Source organism: Tauraco erythrolophus, chromosome 8 (assembly GCF_009769465.1).
Source record: "Tauraco erythrolophus isolate bTauEry1 chromosome 8, bTauEry1.pri, whole genome shotgun sequence".
Taxonomy (NCBI): Eukaryota; Metazoa; Chordata; class Aves; order Musophagiformes; family Musophagidae; genus Tauraco; species Tauraco erythrolophus.
In genome coordinates, this window is record NC_141472.1 from 32,500,897 (window position 1) to 32,525,138 (window position 24,242).

General features: G+C 42.0%; 1 protein-coding gene across 1 annotated transcript in view; it reads left to right on the forward strand.

Moving 5' to 3' along the window:
• The window catches only part of PDIA5 (protein disulfide isomerase family A member 5), a 107,009-nt gene extending 82,984 nt beyond the window's left edge, over positions 1–24,025 (forward strand). Inside the window, exons 15-17 of the mRNA XM_086615774.1 lie at positions 11,504–11,574; positions 20,762–20,896; positions 23,945–24,025. Of these exons, the coding sequence (XP_086471900.1) occupies positions 11,504–11,574; positions 20,762–20,896; positions 23,945–24,025 (287 nt within the window). The remainder of the gene's footprint in view (positions 1–11,503; positions 11,575–20,761; positions 20,897–23,944) is intronic.
• The last annotated feature ends 217 nt before the right edge of the window (positions 24,026–24,242 follow it).

The window sequence follows — 24,242 nt, forward strand, 5'->3', positions numbered from 1 at the left end:
GTGCCTTCCAACCACAGCAGTGCTATATTTCTAGGAATAGTAACACTGGTGTTTGAAATACACAGCGTGGTTTTGTTTTGGGGTTTGGTTTTGTTGGGGTTTTTTTATCCTTCCCATCGAGTTCTGATTTTCTCTAAGTAGGAAAGGCCTTAATAACACCTCCTACTAATTCTTGCACAGGAACAGAAGCTGTCCACTTATGGCTCATAAGAATGAGAGACCAACATATGAAAACACATTCATATCATTTTTTGGTTGAGATTGCTGCCTCCAAAGAGACTACAAATGAATCAACTGTGTCAGAAACAGGAATTATATATAATAGACCAGTCATTAACAGGTCCAAAAGACAGGGAGGGGGGACGCTTATTTTTCAGATCAGTCACTTTTAGTGGAAGGGCTTGGCACTGAGTAAATTCATTCAGTACCTACTTTTGTAAAAGCACAAGGTAATAAGCGTTCTTAAATAAAGACTTACAGCAGCAATGAGAAATAATAGGGGGAAAATGCTCCCTTTTAATGATTTGTAAGGGCGGCAGTTGCCAATGTTATTAACTTGCCAAATGGCCTCTATTTGTGGGACTCAACAGGGTTCACAGAATGGGTATTTTTAATAAATACTTTGCTGGGAGCTGATTTCCGGTTCTCTGTTCAACAGTGAAACTTTCACTTCACTGGAAATTTTTTTTGTCAGCTGGAAAAGGTTATTTTTCTGATGAAACCTGATCCACAGGGGTTACCCAAAGAACACCTAGAAATAAATTGTACTGAGGATGATTTTAATGAGGTATTTTTGTATTGAGGAAGTGGCTGTACTGTGACAAGAGGATGTGCAATTAAGAGACATCAGCCTGCTTGGCTCTTCACTTAAATTTTTGGTAAGGTTTCTCTTTTCTTTTCTTTTGGCTGGAAGAAGTCAATGAGGATGCTTAATCTGTGTTGCACCTGATAAAATCACAGAAGACTTTGGGATGGTATTTGAGCCATTAAAAGGCTATGTGTTGTTCTAGGCTGTTAGAGTGGGAGATGGTACCTGGGTTTTGTTCTGACGTAAAACAGAGACTTCTTTGGCTTCCAAGTTAAGCAGATCTCTTGACATCGTCACTGTATGATGGGTCCTCTCAAGGCCGTCAGTGATAATTAAGTAAGAAATCAGATAGGGATTTCTTCAGCAGTAAGAAATCAAATAGGGATCACAGTTTTTTTCAGTTCTGACTAAATCAGTCCTGCCCATCCCTGTGTGTCTCATCAGCAGTGCATAAAATGCTGAGAGCTAAAGCAAACTTGCATTTATTTTACCCACAGTCTTTGTTCAAAATATTAGTCATTCCATATCCTGGTATGCTCCTTCTCTATCTTTTCCCAATAAAAACTGCCCAATTTCTTCTTTATAGGTTATGCATGGAGGAATATACACCGACACAAAAGCACTTAGCCGAGAGGCCTTGCCAGAGTGGGCTGTGCTGTGTGCAGGGTGGGCTCAGATGGTGTTTTGGCTATTGATGCTACCAGCCAGGAGGGCCAGTATGCTCCTCCAGCCCTGCAGCTTGCTCGTGGGACCCAAGCTGTCGCCAAAAAGCTATTCTTAAGAAAGCGGTAATGTTTCCTTTTCATCTCTCCCCCCTTTTTTTTTTGAAGTAAGCTACGACAAAGCTGGTTGCACTGTATCTCAGCCTTTGCACAGGAAGGTTCAGTGAGATAATGTCATGTTCTGGCTGAGCCGGACTGCTGTCACGAAACACGGCAATTTTGCCTGACTGTGAGGCTGCTGGGCCTGAGATGGCCAGTCTGGGTCTGAGTGCGGAGCAGACCTGCGTGGTATAGTTCTGTATGAAGGATGCACAGAGGGGGCTAAAATACTTAACAGTTGAGTTAATGGGTCCAGATGCACAGAGCGAAGCAGCAGCACAGATGAATTCAGTGTCCTGTGATCGCCTCGGATTGGCTCCCACCAAGAGATTTTCCCGGCGCTTGGAAGCACATCTTGTTAAGTTTTCATTAGGAGGCTGTATCAAAGAGCCTGAACCAAATGTGCGTGTTTGTAAATGAAGCTTAAGCTATCAAAAAATTATTAAAAACATGCTGAACAGAAAGAATCCGTTTCAAGGCAAAAACCCTTGCAGAAAGGATTTTCTGGTTGTTGATTGAGGCAGAAGAGAGGTCTGGACCTTCTGATAATGAGGCTTTAAATCCTGCGTGGGCTGGCACTGCAGAATTCTGATATGTTAGCTCTGCCACTAACTGGTTTCTTCTCTTCTGCTTTATTGGTGCTCATGCTACAGGCTTGCGCTAGCGAGGTGCGTTCCTCTTGGTGTAAATAGTGCTGGTGCCACGGAGCCCGTTAACAGGCTGGCTTTGATAGAGGATGAATTTGTAGAGTGGTCTCTGCAATCAGGCCGGCAGAACTGCTCCTAGCCCTGGTGTTTGTGTCGAGGGTATTAATTAGTGCCAAGGGAACAGTTTTAACTGCTCGCAACTCACAAGCTGAGGCACTTCACAGGACTGCATGTAGCTGTGACAGAGGTGCTCAGGGGTGGCTGTCGTGGAGCAGTAGCATTAAACTAAAACTTGTTGGGGTGCTCCACCTCCACATGTTTTGTAAAACAGCATTCATGCTTTAAATCTGTCATAACCCTAAAACCTTTCAGCTGCTTGAATTGGTGTGAAGAGTATTACCTGTATATTAACAGTTCAGGCTTGTGAGAAGGGGAAGAGGAGGGAAGTGCGTGCCCTTGCCCCATGAAATTCTCTCCACACAGACACATGGCTGTGCTGGTGCAATGTCACGTAAAGTCTGTGTGGGTACATTAGGAGACATTAGCTACGAATATACCACCCACCCTTTTGCACTGTTGTCAAACCCATTTCCAATAAAACAGATTCTTTTTCTGGTGATGCAGCATTATCAGGACAGGGGCAGCTTTTGAGCTTCACTTAGTGTAGGTGTAATTTAACGGTGCCTCCCCCAGTGCTCTGCCAGCTTGCTGCTAACTTGGAGCCAGTTATCTTCTGATTACCCATTGCATCCACTGGTATGTCAGATGGCAAAACGATTTTGTTTGCTCTTTAACTATGTTTGCAGTTAACCAAGGCTGGTGCTGCCGTGGTTAACTGCTGTTACCAGCTTCGTTTGTGCCACGCTGGCCAGTGACCCAGTTTATCTGGAAAATTCAAGTCTGCTGGAACTGACGCCAAGTTTTGTTCTGGATGTAACTATTGTCTTTAACCCTCTTTGTGCAGAGGTGGTTTGCTGTACAGTTCTCCATCTGAAAGGGTTGTTTGTTGCCAAATGCCAAGTGCTGTCATGTCATTTGTTATTCACTGCAGTTGGTTGTATCCTTGCCTTTTGTAGTGAATAAAACAGTGCAGGAGTTTTGTGCCGGTCTTTCTCCTCTTCTCCTCTTCTCCCATTTTCCGTCTGGCCTGTTCTGATGACTTTGTTGCTGCTATTGTAATTGTTCGTGTCTAAGGCTGTGATTTCCAGAGATTTGGTTTTTGTATCCCTCATCTTCTCTGTATACCCCCAAAGTGCTACAGAGTGTAGATAGCTTGGAAAAAAATGCAACAAAACTTACCAGCAGGCTGTGAAATTGGTAGTAGGTTGCCTGTTGTTGTTGAGTAGTGAGGCAAGCCCTGTTGACCTGATGCTTAGCTGAAAACCTCGTGACCTTTTTCAAATGAAAGGACAAATCCTTCACCTTTCAATTATTAATATCTCGTGTCTTGGAAATATGATTACGCTATGTGTCAGGTCATGTCATAAAAAAAGTTTTGGTTCCAGATAATCAATTAAAAGGCCCTCCATTTCTCTACTGGTAGAACAAAAGCGAATTAACCTTTCAGTAACATCTCCAAATGCCTTTCTCAAATTTGCCTGTGGATTCAATAACTTCAGTATCTACACGAATTGTAGCTGTGTTGGTTTAAGCCGTATACCCATTGTCAGCTTTTATCTGTGCAATTACTGTCTGTGGCCTGTCTTTCCTTGATTGACCAAGTAATATTCTTGTTTTAATTCTTGTTAATGACTTGGAACTCCTGAAGTGGAAAGAGGCTTTGCTTTATTCTGTGGTGTACAAGCTCCCGGGTTTGCTTTGATAGCTGTGCAGTGTGCGGCTTTCGCTTGCTTAGGATTGCAGTCATTTAAAAACCAATAACAGAGGGCAGTATCTGCCCCTGTTATTTAGACAGTGATGATTTCAAGCAGAGATGGGGAATCGTAAAGTCATTCCCTGCTCTGCACTTTGCACACTGAGGGCTCCATCCTGCCATGTGCTGAGCCCTCTGAGGCCCCGAGGGTTTTGCAGTTGAATGAATGGAATCAGCACCTTGCAGCCGAGCTCCCCATCAAGCAGGATTGTGAACCCTGAGAGTCACTTAACCTCTTCCTGACTCCATTTAACCTTGGGTGTAATGACAGGGGGGGATAATCACGCCTGTCTCTCTTAGGGGCAATTTGAAGCGTAATTAATTGATATTAGTTAAAGCATTTGAGATCACCCATTGAGAGACACTAAAGGAAGCTGGGAGCTGAAAGGGGAGCAGAGCCCTTCCTCATGCTGAGGATAGAGCACAGAGAGCACAAATGCCACAGTCTCACAAATCACTGGGCTTTCAGATCTTCTCAGAGGAGTTGGCTGGAACTTTGCTATGAAGATACTGACAGTTTAAGTTAGTATGCTTGATATGGAAGCAGTCCACAACATTAAAATGTATACATGTTTAAACTGCCTCTTTTAAAAATCTGATGTAAAATACATGCACATGGCTTTGTTACTTCACTTATCAGATCTTATTATGGACAAGATGCTAAAAGCACACGTGATGACGACACGGGTGGGGTCATACATCATTATGTATTAGTGGTGGGCAAAAAGAATAAGGTGGTGCTTTCTGAAGTCCAAATGCCTGGTCTGCACTGGTGCAGAGCCGCTTTGGCTGGGACGCTCAGGTTAGGGTCAGCAGGGGCTGTTGTCCTCGCCTGACCTATGGGGCAGTGCTGGCACGCTGCAGCTGCCAGCAGCTCAGGAGACAGCGATACAAGGACAGCAAAAAACCCTGTCACCTCCGTAGCAGTTTCATCTCAGTGATGTGAGTCAAGGACAGGCTGCAGTCCGATCAGGTCGAGAACCACAGCATGAAAGCATCTTTTTAGAAAACCATTTCCTCTTAGACTAAAAATCACTAGTGCTGGGGAACGTGAATTTCCTGTCTGAATTTGACTGGCTTCAGCACGCAGCCAGCTCTGGAGGTTACTTAGCCTTTGGCACCCAGCTTCAACAGCTCGTTATAATGAAAAACTAGGCTGACTTTTCTCAATTTCTATCACTTCTTAGTCTTTGGATTTAAGCTATTGACATACTGAGCTTCCTGACTCCCTTTACCATGAAACGTGCCTTTTAGTCCTGTTATTTTTCTTATGGGTCTCCTGAGACCCCTCCAATTTGAATTCATTCTTGATTTGTGGACCCAGAACTGCAAACAGCATTTTGGAGGTGCTAGGCATAGAGGCCCTCTTCACACCTACTTAATATTTTAATTTATATATTCGATGAAGTTCCTTTCAACAACCCATCATTTTCTTTCAAAGCTATGTTGCTAGTATTGTTTGGATTTCTTTTGCTTCTAATATATTTAAAGCCCCTTATATACTTAAAACATCATTATTACCTCTGCTGACTGTAGATACTGCTTTGATGTCCATTTGCTTCCTTTATCTATTTTGTACAAACTGTTAGCTTTTGATTTATATTCATTAAAAACAGCTTCACCTTTTTTCTATGTGCTATGCTAATACAGCTTCCACTCTTCTAAGGAAACTGAATTAACCTTGTACTGTTCAGCTGTAGAGAGGTTATATTATATCACTGGGCTTTGTAGTTTCAAATTAAACAAAGCCTGAAGTAACTTAAAGGACGTTTTTCATATTTAAGCAAGTGGAAGCCTGTGTTTTTTGGGAAGAGAACTTGATTCCTTAGGCAATTCTGAAAATTTCACACAATTTTGTTTTAAATGTAATAAGGTGACTGTTGTCCAACAAGGTGCATCTGTTTCATGCGCTACTCTGGAGACATCTTTATCATTGCCGTCTGGTCCTAATGCTTTTTTATGTTGAAGTTTTAAGAATCTCCAAGTTTTTCTTTTGACTTGCTATCATCTCTAAACAATTCACTTGGTTAAAAAAAGAAACCATGTCCAATGAATAATTCTCTATTTGAACGTAATAAAGATATGTAGGTTATTCACTTGATTGTTCCATTGCTTTGAAATCCTCTTTGCATCCCTTCTGCATCCCATGAGGCCCTGCAATTATTGGAAATGTTTACAATTCTGAATATAGGATATTATTTCTGTGGATTTATTGAATTGCTACCACAACATAGGCTTGATTGCTCTTATGTTTGGGGCAATATGCATGTGATTTTTAATGTCAATTATGTGTCTTTCTTACCTTACCTGACAAATGGGCTTATATTGTTTTTTCCTCTTGTTTAAAAAAAAAAAGAACAAAAACCAAAACCAACCAGTTCACAAGGTGATATGAGCACTTAGTTGGTTTTTCTATTTCCGTATGTGGTATCATTTTTTTCATATCGTGTATATTGATGTTTTCTGGCATCATGTTGGAAACCACATCCAGCTCAACCTTCAGTTCTTTATTTCTTCAGAGTTCTCAAACCAGTTTTTCCATGGGTCTGAAGTCAGCTTCTGTGCTGGCCTCTCCAACGCCTTTCTGTGCCCAAACCAATGCTGGCTCATTGGTTCTTTCCTCAAAGACAGCCAGAGAAGATGCTGTACTGTGCGATTGTTCCTGCTATCAGTAAATTCGGTCCACAGAAAATAAGTTGGGCTATATATTTTCCATCACTTCATCTCCTAAAAGACCCACTAGCTTTCCTTTAAATGCCTCTCTAATTAGAGAAGATTTAATCTGACTCTCTCTCAGTGATAATGGGTCTAAATGAAGCCTGCTTGCTTGCTTACTTGATTTCCCTTGTCTGCTGTTCATCAGCCATTCATTCCTCTTCAATTTTTACTCAGAGAAACCATATTTTTCATGTACTGGATCAGTTGGGAACTACTTGGTTTTCAAGGTGAGGAATGTGACAATGACCGCTGTGACTGTACTGCAGCGTGCCTTCCCAGCCCTTACCAACTTTACAGCACGAATGGTGAAAAAAACCTATAGAAAATGCTGGGTTGATGTCAAATTTTAAATTTATAGTGCAAAGGCAAAGAGAACCCCTCTGTTGCAGGTGTTCTCATATGGCTTTACGGAGCCTGTGGTTTAAGCAGGCAGCCCTCATGCCCTGGCAGGCTTCAGTGCTCAGGCAGAAGAGCAGATACCACCACAGGCTGCATGGGGGACATCCAGAGCGCAAGTTTTCAAGCACAGAGGTGAGAATGTCTGGCCAGAGCTGTTAATAAAGCTGTATCGTTTGCTGATTGGGAACAGAGAATGGCCTTAACGCATGCTGTCGCGTGTGCATTAGATGTTAAGCTCTCTTTCTTTCCTGCCAGGAGATGTGAGTGTGTTTCTGCATTAGGAAATGAAGTTAGCTCAAGATTTGCAGAAGTGATTAGAGGTTTTGAGCGCCAGTGCTGGGATCCTGTGGAAAGGCTGGATGTTCCAGGAGCAGATTTCTTTCAGATTTCTCAAGTCAGGCACAGGAAATTACTGTTCAGTTCACATCTGCTGTTAACTCTGTCGAGATCAAATTTGACAATAATGTAAAAACAAAGAAAGAAAATCAATAAAGCAAAGCCCTGCACCTACCTTAGAAGCCTGTGCTTCCAGAAGTGCTACTTCCAGTGCTGCTCAATTGAAAGTCCACCTCTCGGCCTTGTAGGAAGCCTGTGCACCTACCAGAGCACCCAAATTATTTAACTAAATGAAATGGAATGAATCTTGCCACTTCTTTAGTCCATAGTGACTTACTGTCCTGTAAATACTACTGAGAAGGGACAGGACCTTTTGATTCTTGACACCTTACCCACACCTTCAGATGCCACCAGTTTAATCTCTTTCCATTGCAGCCCATCTGGAAAATCCTTTGTAGGGAGCCTGCACAGTTCCTATCCTTGTGTACAGTGCTCAGTACGTTTCCTTTCTTTGCACTTTCAATTCTGGAAGATAGTGTTAACACTTAAAATAAACGTGTGATAGTGGGTGTGAAGCGGGAATGGGGAGAACAAGTTTTCCGTCTGTCAAAATGAAGACATCAACCTCTGCTTTTATTTTTTTTGGCATGTGTGCTTTAAATAGAATGACTGGGTTGGGTGACTTCCAAGTGTTTGCTGCATTTGGCAATCCTTCTAAGCTGTAACAGATGAAGTTCTGCTCTTCCATATGATGTGCTCCTTCCCTCTTTTTCGGTGACTCCTTGAAACTCCTTGGGAATTCAGTGTAGCATTCACATCTGTTCTGTGGATGGATGTCCAAGGCTAACAAAATGCCTACTGGACTTGGAGTTAGCTCTGCCAAAAGCCATATGGTTATGTTTTGGTTTTGCAAGCATAGTGCAGTAAAGAAAGGAGGTTGGGCCAAGAGAGAAATGAAAGCAGGAGGAACGGAGCTTCAAATCGGTAGATGAAGGTTACTTTTTGTCATTCAATATTAGAGTGGGAAGATGAGACGATCACAGAGAAGAGGAGATAAAAACTGTGCGCATAGGTTCCTTTGTCAGTTGTTTTGAATTACATGGCACTCCTCTCCTCTGTGTAGTGTTACTGACCACAACCTCAAAACATGTCTGTTTTTTCCTACCTTTTCCAAAATGCTGTAACAGTCTAGATAATCAGATGCTTCCTTTTGGCCTTCCAAGATGTGTATCTTCGCTAAGAACCACGCTGAAATGCCACCTATTGAACACTGTGCAGCAGCATGTGCAGCGGTGACTTGCTAGGGTGGAAGGGATGTTGTGCAGCTGCTCGTGCTTCTCTGAGCAGTCACCAGCTAAATGACCACTCACGCTGTTTTCTCACCATCCGTTGGCCCCCGTAAAATGGCAGCTTGCGTTTTTAATAGCCATTGGATTTTTCTGTGTCTGAAGGAATATGCTTGTTATTTGTTCTGATTTTATTGAAGAGTGTGGCTCATGGAGAGCTCTTACCTGCTGCAACTTTAGTGGGGGTTTAGAGAGAGGCTTTACCAAATGCTCCGTCCTCTGCAGATCCAGCACCTGTGAGCTGGGAAACACATTGTATCATAAAGGTGTTAGAGAGGAATAAGAAGACATGAAGTCTGTATTTCTCTTGAAATGTCTTTTATTGAGGGTTTGAAAGTTACTGTTTGGCGAAATCTAAATTTCAAGCTCAAGATCATAAGCAGAAAGGGGAACCTGAAAGGTTTGAGTTTTTAGGAGCCTTTATGTTTTAGTGTAACAGTTGGAAATGCTTTCCAGTAAACTACAGCACATAAGCATGTAGACTAGAAGGAGTGTTGTTGTTTTAGGGGTGCCTGATTTTTCTTGGGTTTTTTTCTGTCTCTGGAATTCTTTTTAGATGTTGTCATCAGATCTGATTTATTTGTGTAGAGCAGTGTTAACAAGTCAACTGAGGCAGTCACCCTACAGTATAGGAAATTATCCAAAATGTGTCACGAGGCGTGTTTGACCTGAAGGCTTTTCAGTATCAGACAGATATGACAGGCAAGTGATGAGAGGGGAAAATGGGTCACCAAAGTGGGCCAGTGGACATGGGAGCAGCCTGGAACTCTAGCCTCCTCCATCTCCTTCGCTTTCTACTCTTCCTCCTCCTCCTTTTCTTGACTGTTTTCTCCTAGGCAAATGCTAATGACTCAACAAAGTTGCAAGCTGTAGAGGACCTCCACTATCTCCTGCTGAAACACAGCTGCCATCAGGATAGACTGCCGTTACGCTGCGTAAAGAGTTTGAAGCCATTCAGATGGATTTGCACAAGTGCCTCAGTTTCCCAGGAAATGTCCTCTTGACTTTTCAGTGTTCTAAGTTGCTGCATAGATTACCAGTGTATTTATACACGTGTCATTGCAGCACTTTCAAAATCCTATTCTGAACTAAAAAATACTCTGAAATTCAAAGCAGTGCATGTAAGCAATGAAATTGCATTTTGGTGAGGATGAAAGGGGTGTGCAGCCTTCCCTTTGTGGAAAAGTGTGCAATGTTTATGCACAGATACTGTTTTTCTTGTCAGCTAAAAGAGTGAGTGCAGTTAATGAGAGGGTGGATGCAAGCCTTCTAAGAGGGCATATGTTCAGTACTGACTTAAAAGTAACACAGCCACTGGTTCATCATTGTAAAATACTGGTAAATGACAGTAGCATAAGCTTTAACTAGAGCTTATGAGCAACTCATTTGTGCTCTGGTCTGTTCCTATCCAGAAATAATAGCAGGATGAACTACTTTGCCTTTGCTAGTGTTGCACAGGCTTGACGGAAGCATGTCCATTCCTTTTTCCCCTACATCTAAGCAAAAAATAGTGTCCTGAGTCTACTTGGGAACAACCTCTTTATGCTGTGTTTGAAAAAAGTAATTTGTTACACATATCCAAGTGCTTTCCTTTTCAAAGCCTTAGTATCAATACTTTGAGAGTAGTTTAGATTAATCGTAGACAATAGGCATTGCTTCTGAATTGAGAGCACTCATATCTGAATCTTGATTCAAGAGAGCAGTTCTTGTTCTCCGTCTGTGGCTTCTTCTGAAATGTTTGAGTAAATTTAGTGTATGTTTTAGCAAGGGATGAACTGGCCTTTTGTTCAATGCTGTGATGGTACAAACAAGTATGAGCCCATCTCCTATAAAAAGCTGCGGAGTTCTTGGGTGCTGTGTCTGTAAAACTCTTCTGAGGTTGCCCATTTGTGGTGAACAGGAGGAACGTCTCCAGGAAGGCCAGCAGCAGTCATCCTAACCTGGGACTGGACCTCTGCTCTCCATAAGTGAAAGATGTGTAGCCTGTTGGACTTGCTTCTCCTCACCTCCCTTGTGTTCGCGATGGCTTGACTCTAACACAGGCAATTCCCAAACACTTCTAAACGCTTCCAGTGACTTCCTTTCCAACTTCCAAACTCTTCCTGTTCACAACTGCGCTGTTGTTTATTCCCATGTCCAAATGTAGCTGGTGTCTGTGGCAACAGCAGTAATAACCTATGTGGTCATACCCATGAGGAGGTAGAGCAGCAGAAACAGGATTTGTCCGTTAGTGGCCAGTGATCTTAAAATGCTCTCAAGGGACAGGTGATAGAGAAAAGCCGCCTGCATCGTGGTCCCTGTATGGGATGTCATGTATCTGTAAGTATACACTTAAACTGCTTGAAGTCAGAGGGATTTTAAACACATGCTTAAGTTGATGTAGCTGACACATGGTCTATAGATGCTTTGTCCCGCTCTTCCTAGAACAGGAGAACTCTTGTCTAGAATTATTTCTATTACAGATTTTCCACTTATTCACCTTGTGTCTTAAGTTTCTCCCAGTATCTTATGTAAAACTAATGTTTGTGCTGTTTTTTCCTTCCTGTGTCAAACAGGGTGTCCCCACTGTAAAAATGCCATTCCGCATTTTACAACCGCTGCCGAAGTCTTTAAAGAAGATCGAAAGGTAATTTGCTGTTAATTATTTCTGAGATATTTAAGAATGTTTTCCACCATTTGTACTATATAGGCCTTGCTTATTGATATGGTGGTAGGCTTGTAGATAAAATTGCTGTTACATTAATAGAAGTGTACCTATATCTTTTTTGATCAAATTGAATTACACTTTCAACCTATTCTGTTTTCCTTAATTTGTTATCTTTTCTGTTTCTTTGTGTAAGAGTTCTTTTCTATGAAGTGAAACCTGTTCTTTCTCATGGAAAGATTAATAGAAGATAATTTACATCATCTCCATTCCCTTTCAACTTTTGTCAGTCATTGAGGTGCATGTGGGCAAACCACAAGTTGTGTGACAGTCCTGAAGACCTCAATCATATAACTAATCTTGGCTTGCATAGTATAAATATAATATATTTCTGTAAGCTGGCTCGCTTGAGTCCAGGATGTCAGGCCCTTCTAGGTCCCTAGTGCTTCTGCCTTGAAAAATGCATCTGATGGCTGAAGCACACCAGTTAATTTTCTTCCATCAGCTGAACCATTTAATTAAGTGCATGCATATCTGGGATTGAAAAAAAACCAACAACAATCACCTGAACCACTGAATTTAACCAGATAACTAACTAGAAACCCGCTTATTATCTTTGATTGAACTATATGTCATTCTGATCTCTGAATTGGTTCCAACTTCATGATTGCTTTGTGTTTAGGTGTGGCGTGGAAAAGATTTGGCAATTTAATAGGGAAATTGCTTTCTATTTCCCCTCCATGAGGAGGGGAAGTGGAGAGGGAGGTGCTGATGTCTTCTCCCTGGTATCCAGTGATAGGACACATGGGAATGGTTCAAAGCTGTGCCAGGGAAGGGTAGATATTAGATATTATGAAGCATTTCTTTACCAAGAGGGTGGTCAAACACTGGAACAGGCTTCTCAGAGAGGTAGTCAATGCCCCAGACCTGTTGGTGTTTAAGAGGTATTTGGACACTGCCCTTAACAACATGCTTTAACTTTTGTTAAATCCCTGAATTGACCAGGCAACTGGACTAGATGATTGTTGTAGATTCCTTCCAACTGGAAGGATAGGATAGATATATAATCTATTCTATTTTATATTCTATTCTAAATGAAGAGGTAGTTTTGTAGCCATTATGGTAGCAGGCAGATTAATAGGAGTATAACAGAAGAATTTCTGTCATTTGTTTTTTTTTTCTTTTCCTCTCATCTTTTCTGTAACTCACAGAAGATGCATCAGATTGACAAGAGACAAATCATTCTTGTATCACTGACTGCATAAAATTAGAAGTCCATCACTTATGCCCTCTGGCACACAGAAGATTGAGGCATGCAGCTTTCAGTTCTCTTACTGTTGTAGATTTGTGTGCTTTTTGGTTACTTGTTTCTTTCCAAGATCTCTGAGAAAGTATCCTTGTTTTCCCGCTTTTCTGATAGTTCCCAATGAAGCCTCTCTTTCTTAAACTCATTAAAATTTCAGTCAGAGGAGATGAAGCAAATGTACCAAACAGTGTGAAACTTGCTTATTAGAGCCCCAGGATGTATTAACAAGCAATCTGAATCGTGGCGCAGTTTATCGGACGTGCTGGTGGTGAATGCGGACTTGGGAAGCTTTTGGTTCAGACTGCACGTTGTGAAAGGGCTCCAAGAGCAGAGCACTGATTGATGGTTGCAACTCTTGACTTCAGTTTAAGGCTGAAGTGAGGAGGTATAAAATGTAATGAGTTGGAACAGGAGAGCCAGTAGGGAATATTAAGGCTGGTACAGTTAGGGAAAATGATGTTATTCCACCCCAGTGACTTATGAAAGTGCCAGAGACTGATTATCTGGGGAGCCCTATTTAATTGTGTACAGCCATAACCTGCCAAGGTGCTTCTTGCTGCCAGTTTGTGCCCTTGTGGAAAAGAAAATAAACCTGTTTAAGACTTCAGAAGGGCATATGGCTGTTCCCACAAGCAGCACTGGGCATATGCCTATGTTTCAAACGGGGCTGAGCCTTCAAGCTTTGGCTACTTCGTAGTTCGGTAGGGTTTCAAACTTCTGTGAAATTACTGCTTAAGAAGGAAGAAGTATTTCTTCTTTCAAAAACGGGGAAAGATTACTGATTTTCATTTTTAATCTGTACTAGTGTCTTTCTTTTTCCCCCGGAGAAAGGTTTTTTCACTTTAACAGAGTATGGTAGCATTTAAACTGTATCTTCTTTTCGATAGGGGTTGATTTTTTTGAATTAAACATGTAGCTCTGCAGAAGCCAAAGAACAATCAAAAACATTTCAGCCTTCAGTTGATTCTAAATGGTATCTTAAAAGGTATCTTTTGGGAGACTTTGAGTCTTTGCATTGGAATTTTGAAGATGAGCCGAGCTTGAAGCTGTTAAATACGTGTCTCTGGCTCTGCAGATTTGCTGTAAGGGGGTGGTTTTGGCACAGAAGAACCTCTCCCCCCCCACCCGGGGTTGCGTGTAATGCTGTGTCCTTTTCCATCATTTGCACTGCTGGAGTCAGAGTTTAAAAACGCAATGCTCGGAACATTGGCCCCGAATGTCAGTTCTCGTCGGCCACCTCACTGCTGGTGGTTAGAGCGGAAAGCCCAAGCCTGCATGCTTGCCTGGGGCAGTGGTGTGGCTATTGCAAAACACAGCCCTGGCTGTCACCCAGAAATCAGAGCCTCCGCATCTTTCCACATACCTGGAGAAATTCAGTGCCAGTAAGACCAGATCAGTGGAGAGGTTAGTCTCATGAAGCAGTTGGCTTTTTTTTTTTTTTTTTTTAATATCTGAAAGCAATATGCCGTCTGAAGCATTCTTGCCTTTGGGCACCATGGACTTTACATGCAGCTGCCAGGGGAAAGCCTTTGGCCTGTGCTCCACAGCTGAAGTTTTGGCAATGACCAGCATATGTCAGAAAATGCAAATGCGAGGATTGTCACTTTGTGGAACAGATTGAAGAGCAGGAAGGCATGTTCACTGACTACTCCAGAGACTCTTGAAAGGGCACCAGCTAAATCTTCAAAAAATCTGCATTCTGCCTTTTGGCTGATCCTAAAGTTCAGCTTGAAGAAACTGATTTGTGATGCTCCAGCTTGGATTTGCTGAAGGAAAGCTCCTGACTCTTCAAGGCCTCTCAGTAACAAATCTCTGGAACTCCCCCAAAGGGGCAGCTGTTTGACCAATCTTCTTCATTTTCACAGGAGACTATTCCTGTACAAATGTGCTGAACTAAACCAGAGCACTGCAACTGAGTTCTAGTGAGTTTGTACAGAAACAGCTGTGGCAGAGATTGCTAGAAAGAGTGCAGCTGCTGGGGCGAGTTGGGGTGCTAGCTGGGGGGCTGCAAGTCAGCAGTGAAACTGGTGAGTCCCCAGTGTGTGTCGAGGGTTGGCTTTGCAGCTGTGCTTCTAGGCTTGAACCATGTTTTAAAATCAGGATAGCAACCAAATCACTGTACAAAGTTATCCAAATGAGCTGATATTTGAGTTTGGCTAAGAATTTGATCTTTCTCTGCTTAAAAAGCGTGTGTTGAATTTCTTTTTAATTAGACTCGTTAAATATGGTGGTGTTAGCACCGTACATCATGGTGACTACTAATGGATCTTCCCTTTGCAAATAGGCCTGCTTTGAGAACAGCTGATGAATTGCAGCCATGGTAATGCTGCTATGGCACATTAGGGCACCTGGTAATGAATCTTCCATTTGCAAGGCCTTTCACGTTGAGAACAGTAGCTGAATCGCAACAAGCTTCAGCAGGCCAGCTTGTAACTGCCGTTAGGATCCAGAACAGGTAATATAAATAGAAACCTATGGAGTAATCATAGAGGAGAATGCTCGTTTGTCTTACTCATAGGTGCTTTTAAGACATTTGGCACCAACAGACTGCTTTTTTCTAATAATCAGGTAATTGTCATCTGGAATTCACTGTACTGTAAAGCCATTGCTTGGAAGCATTCTTTTCTGTGCTGCAATTTTACTTTTATTTTAATTTTTTTTAAGTTTTCAATATATCATTCCTCTCTCAAATCAATATTCAGTTAGTTATTCACTTCCATTTTCATAACAGAAGTCAATATTAGCTCCAGCAGAGATTTGTTTCCTTGAATCAATAAACCAGTGTGTGGCAGCACATATTTTAACAGGAGAGCAACTAGGATTGCGGGGGGTATTTTTACTATATCATCATATGGTGACTGGGAGACAAACAGTTAAAATGAAAAAGGTTTAAGAATAGAAAGGAGTTACCTGGAAGGTCAAGGGATCCCACTTTCAATTTTCTACACATCTATTTGAACTGCTGGATGTAATTGTGTTCCTTACCTGCAAGATCCCTTTAGAGCAGAAAGTTGTTTAGTAATTCTGTTAGAAGGGAACTGTGATTCCTGATGTATGATTAGATGATGCTGCGAGTACTTCTTTTTCCTTCTAACACTTACGCAGTAAAAAAATAAAGCATCATCCTTCTGTTAGGGTTGAGGCACACGGAGATCAATGATCACGTTTTCAGCGTAGTTCCACTTCTAATTAAGCACCTAAAGGAAAAGTTCTGATTTTTACAACAGCTCGATGTTCATGATCAGATCACTTCAATCTGAACAATATACCATGCTCTGCTTCCTTTTTTAAGAGCTCTTCAGAGCTAGTCATACATTGCTTGCCTTCTAATGCTGTGCAGGGTTAAGTTTGCAACTCTGTAGTTGAGCTCCCACTTCTTTGGTAAAACCATAAAACATTGTTGTAGGACTTTGCTTTTAAGATAAAGATATTTTCCAGTCCCAGATGTTGCTAGAGTTGTGTTGAACTATACCAACTATGGAATAAGAGAGAAATGCATACTAACTTGGTATTATTTTTTAATTTTCGTTTATACATAATCATTTAGCATACTAACCTGGTGGTATTGAGTATTATAAGCTGCATACTAGTTGTGAGGAACTACCAATAACATCAGGAAGGCTGGATGTACTCCAAGAAACTTCCTCTGGGGTCTACAGTCTCTGATTGACTATCTTTTCATTTGATAACTGTACTATTTCTGCTACAGCTGCTGAACAGGATGGTGATAAACTTGAATGGCATCGCCTCTGGAGAGAGAACTTGTATATAATGATGTATTGTCAATAGCTAAGGCAGCGCAGCTTTGGGTTACAGAGAATCCATAACCCTGTGGAGTTTTTTGTGTGTTGCAGATAGAGCAGTTAGATTTCAGTGGATTTTCCCCTCTGGCTATGGGAAAGTTAGGAAAGCTCAAGAAATTAAATTTTAGCCCTAACAATCAAAATCTCCATAAAATCAATCTTGTCTTCTGAAAGCTGTTACGCTGCGTTTTCCATAACGGACGTATATTTATACACACACGCAAGTCTTATACCAGCATTAGGAGAGTTTCTTGCTCTCACAGATTTTTTTTTTTTTTAAAGGTTTTTTGTCCCTCTTGATAAGAGGGAATTCATGAGAGATGATGCCAAATGTCTTGGCTCCTGGGTATGTATCAGGGATGTCTTATGCTTAATCTATCTGCAAGTTCTGGTTGAATAGTTAGGTTTTTTACAAGGCAAAGATACAGGTCTTGCTACTAACCTATGCTTTCCAGTGAACTTCATGTAGCTTGCTGCTGGTAGTTGAATATGAAGATCACTTCTGAGAGCAATATTCTCCAGAAGTCTTTAACCAGATTTTGGTAGAGGTTTTTTAGGTTGTTATTTTTCCTGACTCAGTTTCTTTCTTTAATGATGCAGAAAAAAAAAAAAAAGGTTGTTAATACGAACATTGAGAATGAGAGGGAGTACCTTGCTGTGATAGCTCACTGCTCACTTGAGCCAGAACTCAAGCAAAGCCTTTCTTTTTGTGGGCTGCTTCTTTTTATGTGCAGCCTTTCAGTATAGTCATGAAGTGATTCACCTTGACTGAAAACTGCTGTAGGAGACTCCTCTACCAAAATGGAGTTTAATATTCACAGCCCATGAAAACACAAACAGAATGAAGCAAAGGGCATCGGTGCTGTTCACTGAAATTCTGTATGTCGCAGAGTTCAGCTGTCTGAAGTTGATAGAACTGAGACTGGAATTCGTCCTCAGTCCAGAAGTGTGTTTTGCTACAAGTGGTTTTTCAGCATTATTTTTCTCATTTTGCAGTGCACCATTTTTGATCTTCCACTGTGAGACAATTAGGACTGTGATGCTATGGTAATGAGTGTATAGAGATGATAGCAACCTCTGTATTTAGACTGCCTTAATATTTCCACTCTAAAGTAATCACTCAAGCTTTCCTAAGTACTCTTACTCAGCTACTATTGGCAGCAGGCATTTGAAATGCAGCCTCGGATACAGTCTTGGGAATTAGATGTCTCTCTATGAAATTTTGCTCAGGTCTGTATGAGTTACAAGGCTTTTGAAATGGCTATTTCTCTTCTCTCACTGTCTGTAAAAATAACTGAATGGGAATTTATGTTCTAAAGAGCTGGGCTCAAAACTATGTTTGCAAGAGCAGGAGCAAGTCTCTGGGGCTGTGTGGAGGCTTGCATCAGGAGCTTATCAGAGAATGACAGACCATGGACATGTCCTCCAAATGCTACTCCAGGTGCACGTGTCCCTTGCCATTAGACCTGTTAGATTAGGCATAGCATTAGGCTAATGTGACTGTTGCGGCCAGACTTGGGCTGGGTTTTTTGTGCATTATTTCAGGGCACAGCAAATGCACAGATGGACCAGTTTAGATTTCCATTTGCTATGGAGGAGAGCTGTATCTCAAGCAGACAACTAAGCATTTATTTCAGAAGCCATGTCCTCATAGTCCATCAGTCATCTATTTTAAGGCAACAAATAAAGATGTGCTGAACAAGGTTAACAGTGCCTTACAGCACTTCATTCCTCCATCATGCCCTCTCCTCACTGGGGGCTATTCTCACTAAAGCATTTTGTTAGCAAAACAGGACTCTTCGCTCCAACCAAAGCTAGTCTAGATGTTTCCAGAGAGGTACAGATAAAAAAAGGCTTGTCTTCCTTCCACTGCACTAAACCTAGTTTTCCTAATCTCCAAGACACTCTTTAAGAACAGATGGGTCATCAGTCACAACAGCAGCTTCATGCTTCAGACCAGCTACTAAGATCTGGATGAGTGCACATATACCTTCCCCTTTTTCTGGCTGTAATCTCTCCCTGTGCGATATTTAGAGCAGTGAGAAAAAAAAAAAAAACACAGTTTTATTTATTCTTCCTGTTTTCAGGGAACCAGGACTTCCAGTATTCTTTCTATATTAATACTGTGACATCAAATAAATGTTGGTCTCCAGTGTAAGCTTTCCTTTACACAGAAGTCGCCAACAGTGCTGTAAATTTTGGCTGGCTGCTAAGGTCAGGAAGGCATAAATACTTAGATGAAACTCTTTTGCAGTGTGTTATTCCTAACCTTTCATTTTAACTGGCTCTGAATGAGTAGGAGTCTTTCTGTTTGCAAAAGAAAAAAAAGTGTGATCATACATGTTTTAACAGCTCTCAAGAGTCCTGTTTCTGTAATAGCCTTATTAATGTTTAAAATGAGAAAACAGAAACGAAATATTTAAGGTAAGAACACTGCTCACTTTCCATCTTTCCATCTGAAGATAGACCCAAGCGAGATCTAACTGAGAATTGTCTTGTCAGGCTTTCAAAGCTGAAACGAAACAGGCAAATTAACTGAAGTTGGCTTTGCCAGTCTCTTTAATTACTGCTAGGATAATGAGATCAGGTTTTCTCGTTTTGACAGTGTCACCATGAAACTGGAGGGCATTGTGGAATATTAAGTGATCTTTTAATTATGGAAGAACAGTTCAACTGCAACCCTAAAGTCATGCAAGCAAAAGGTATTTTGATCAGATTGTTTGAAAGAGGCTTGTGGAGCGGAAATTTCAAGTTAGGATGTGTCTGCTATGAAATTAGCGCTCGATACATTGTAACCCACAACTGCAAAAATCGTTCCTCTGATTAGTTTGGGGTTTTTTACATAGTGTGTACTTAAACCTGCTTGCTCTTCAGCAAAGCATGTCATGGGGCTGCGAAGGCTGCGTAAGCAGCAAGTGTATGTTCAGAGCCAGAACTGCCACTCGCGGGAACAGTCGGTGTGAAATCGCAGCAGAGGGCTCGGCTGCTTTAAGTAGAAGCCTATAAATTGGATTTTGTTTCAACATCTATTGTGTTGAGTGCAGCCCCTCCTCAATACCTCACAGATTCAGGTTTCAAATGTCGAATGCTCTAAACTAGGGTTAGCCCGAGCTGATGCTCTGGGGCTTCCTCGCTCTGCCCGTGCCGCAGCAGGCAGGGACGGAGGGTGTTGCTCTGCTGCCAACGGGCCGAGAGCATGGCAGCCTGTTTCCTACTCAGGGTTTGTTTGTGAGACAGTAGCATCTAGAGGCTTCAAAAGGAATTAAAGCCTGCTTTGATAATGGCTGCACATAACATTACCTTACCTTAAAGGATAGACTGAAAAAGACAGGAAAGGAAACGTAAACCCAGGCTGAGAGTACAAGCAAGCAACTTACTGCTTTACTTGCACTACTCAGTAGACGACGCTCTGGCCTCTCACCCATCCTCATCTGACCTCGGGAGAACTGAATGGAGTTTACAAAAGCTATTTGGATAGAAATCATTAATCTATTAATAGCCAGCATAAGTGACCAGCCATGTTTGTGCAAGATCAGGAGAGGTAACTTTTCCAAGCATTAGCCATACCACAGGAAGGAGGTTGGGTTAGGTGGGCCGTTACTGTTATCAAAGTCACCCTGTCACTGTTCACTTAAAACCAAAGTGCAAGAAAAATATTGCAGCATGACAGAGCTGTGACCACTGTGCTTGGGTTTGTTTTACTAACTCAGCCTCTGGACTTCCCATTTGGAGTCTAACGCAGCGCTCAACGGAGAGACTAGGAAGGTGATTTTCTGCTCTGTGAGTTGAATGTGCCTTGTAGCTGCGTAGGCCAGGCGCTGTGCGAGCAGCACAGCGTTTCATTGGGAGGGAGCACGTTCTGCTGCTCTTTCGTTTGCATGGCTTGACCCGATGACCACCCTCTGATCTTCCTCCACAGCTAAGCCATTACAAAAGCCGTTGCGTTTCTGGCAGAAGACTTGGGTCTGTCCTAGTGTTAAGTCTAAGCTGCAGCAGCATAACCATGAAGTGGAGTCTTGCTTTGTCTTCTCCTGCCTCATACTGATCTCTTGCGTTTCAGATCGCCTATGCTGCAGTGGACTGTGCCAAAGAACAGAATCATGACCTGTGTAAGCAGGAGGGGGTTGATGGCTACCCCACCTTCAACTATTACAACTACGGGAAATTTGTGGAAAAATATACTGGAGAAAGAGGGGTAAGTGAAAGCAAGAGTCATCACCTGATACAGGGAGGAAAGTCTCCCCTGCCTGTCCTGTCTTGCAAATGAAAACTGCAGAGTAGATTTTTACCATGCTGGAAGGATGTTCAGCTGCTTCCGTTACTGTCTTAAATGAATGAATCATTGTGTACCACACCCCTGTACTTCTCTGCACTAGGAACATACTTGGTCTATTTTAGGAACATGAGAAGAGGAAAAAGGAGTCAATTTGGTAATGCTTTGTTCTATATTTTATTCTTTAAGCTGAAGTCTGCAAGTGAATTTGGACCAGGAGAAAGTGAAGGGTTTATTGCATGGGCTGCTGCTAGGTGTGGAAATGCCAGAAAATACAAAACCTGCTCCTGTCAGTTCTGGACCTGGATTGCACATATACTGCAAACATGTTACAGGTCCACCAGGCTGCCAAATGGTGACAGCCCATTGGTTTTATAGCAGGGACAAAGCTGTCCTTTGGAGACTGGGGGAAACTAAATATCTCATTCTTCCTGAATCGTATTCGCGCCTCCAGCTCAAGATGGAAAGACCAATTGTGCCATCTAGTCCATGGGCTGAAGTTTCATTCTTCTGTCCTGCTGTGGCCAGCTAATTATATGCTAGGAGTACAAGAGGCAGAAATGGCTTAATGCCTTCTGTGGTTGTAAAGTGCCTGAAAATAAGGGAGCAATCCAATTATTTGTGTGCGTTCTTTGTCATAATCTCCTAGAGGGAGGTTACTTCTCAGCAGTGATTGATTGCCTGGAGGAGCTCGGGTATGCAAGAAAAACTTGCAGTCTTCGAGCCATCCAGTGATTTTGATAGAAGAGCCTTGCCTGAAAGTTATTGCTGCTATTACAGCTCACCAAATTATAGAGAAGCATGAAGAAAAAAGCTAAATTCTGAGGTTCTTTGTCAGTCAAGATCTTAGGGAAGTCTTCATGGAGCTTCGCCTCCCAGTTTTCTCCAGCATTAGGACCCCAGTAATTACCGTTTTATGGTGTTGATCCAGGCGTTGTTATGGATAGTGTTTAGTTCCAATTCTGGATCTTTCTTAAAAGTAAAGATGGGTGCAGTAGCCAACAATTAAGTAAAATTTCAGATGCAATTTTTGTATTTCTAACCCATACTTACAGAAATGATATATGAAAGGAAGGATCTGTGGTGGCTGATAAAAAGAATTTAGCAAGACAGGAGTGCTCTGAGGCCACAGCAGTTGGGAGATGATTATCCCTATGCTGGAAAGTGGACTGACTAATCCCTTGCACGCAGCAAACCCATTCTTGGGGAGAATTAAATTGCCCAACAGGAACATCGCAATCTCTGCTGCTGGCAACTATGTTCCCCCTCCACCCCTCCTGGGACTCCTGGTCTTCTGCTTGTGCAGCATCAAATTAGGTTTTGTTATCTTCTATCTCAGTTACGCTGGAGGCAGTGCTTAGCACAGTGCCTTCCATGGAGTTTCCAGGTCTGTTCACACATCTCTTTTAGGAACAAGGGATTGCACTGTTAAAGGACTCCTCATCAGCATGACAACACCTTTTGCACCACCGTGGCCAACCACCTCCTACCTTGCAAAAGAAATCTCAGGAGAGAGCAGTGGGAGCCAGGGGACCCGTTTTCTGTTCCTCATTCTGGCACTAAATCAGTAGATATCCATGAGCATTTACTTCAGTGTGGTCCAGCTGGTGTATTATCATTTCACCTGAGCAGGGAAGAAGAGAGACGATGTCAGCTGCTATGAGAGCAGCATGACCTGCTACAGCAGGAGCCATGGCCAGTAGAGCAGGAGCTCTCAGCTCCTTGCCACCCCACACTGCAGCACTGACTATAGGGAAGACCATGACCCCTAGCAGTAGCCTGTAATTGGTCCTCCACACCTCCAAGGGAATTTCATTTCCCGAGCAGAGATTTTAGGGCATTTCACCCCAAGCAGTTTGAGCAAGAAAAAGTCAGGACACCCTCTGACCCAGGTGTACTTTAAATGACTTCAAGACACACAGCTTTTAAAACTGGGATCCTTTCATGGGGCCTATTGATTGCCAGATGTCTCCAGATGACATATGGCCGAAACTTGTCACATCAGTTTTTTTCAGTGGAGGAATAGTGAATAGTTTTAGAAGTGTGTTGTTCAGCCGTCTCAAAAGCTTCCCAGCTCTGGGGTTTTTTGCTTTGTTTTCTTCAGTTTGGTTTGGTTTGGCTTTTTAAGTCCATCTTTGACTTCTGTTTGTTGTTCTCTACCTCTTTGTGTTTTCCATCTTTACCACCAGTTTTTATTGGCGTGTTTTGGGATTGCTTAACAGTAAAAAGTGTTACTTGCCCAGACAACTACAGCGTTTGTGTACCAGTGGACAATGTGTTCAAACACAGGTACTCACACCTCCTCGTATTTGAGCCTTTTGAAGTGGCTGCGAGTTGTGTTCGGTGCCCAGAGCTTTCCTTGGAAAAGGAAAGTGCTGGAATCCAACAGCCTGAGAAATCAGAAATCATAAGTTGTTGAAATACAGAGGTTGGCATCTAGGCATCCAGGTTTGAAATTGTTTTATAATAATTTTGATAGTAACTTGAAAAAAAAATGTAATTCTCTTCATCTGAATGTGTGGAAAAGGAAGGAAGATCGTTATCAAAACTGTTAAGGGATAAGGGACAGTGGCAAATGTGTGTATAGCCAACAGATGATCCACTAACTGCTTTCAGAATGACCCAGGTGGCGTACAAATGTGGCACGAAAATGTCTTTGAGCATTTTTGACAAATAGGAATCGATGGCATTTCTAGGGATAGATTTTACATTGTCCTGTGAGCTTTAGGGCCTTTCTCTCTGTGCCCCATCTCTTCAGAGGCTGACATGTGGCACCCGTGTGGGTATTTTCCCCTTGCATTGCAGCAGAGCAGCCCTGGACCAGGGCACTGCATGATGAGGCAACACAGAAGCAAAAACTGTTCCTTAGTTTATATTCTGCTGTAAGATACAGAAGCTAAGTGTTCTTGATGCATTGTTTTGATTTGTTTGTAAAAAATATGACCCATGTTTTTCTTTCTTCAAAACCAGGAGTCTGGATTCACCACTTTCATGCGAACCCTGAGAGAAAGAGATCATGAAAGAGTAGGAAAAAAGAAGGATGAATTGTAGTTTCTGCCTCAAAAGAAGCTTTCCGCTGCACTGTGAATGGTTCCAGGTCTTTTGTTAATGCACCTGAGACTTCACATATTCTCAAGACAGAGACTTTTTTTTTATAAACAGCCATGACCATTTTGTACAATTTTGAAATAAAATGAAACCACTTGATTTTAAAAGGAAAATAAATTAAAACGTTGCCATAATGTTTTAAAGAAAACTTAGCATTTTC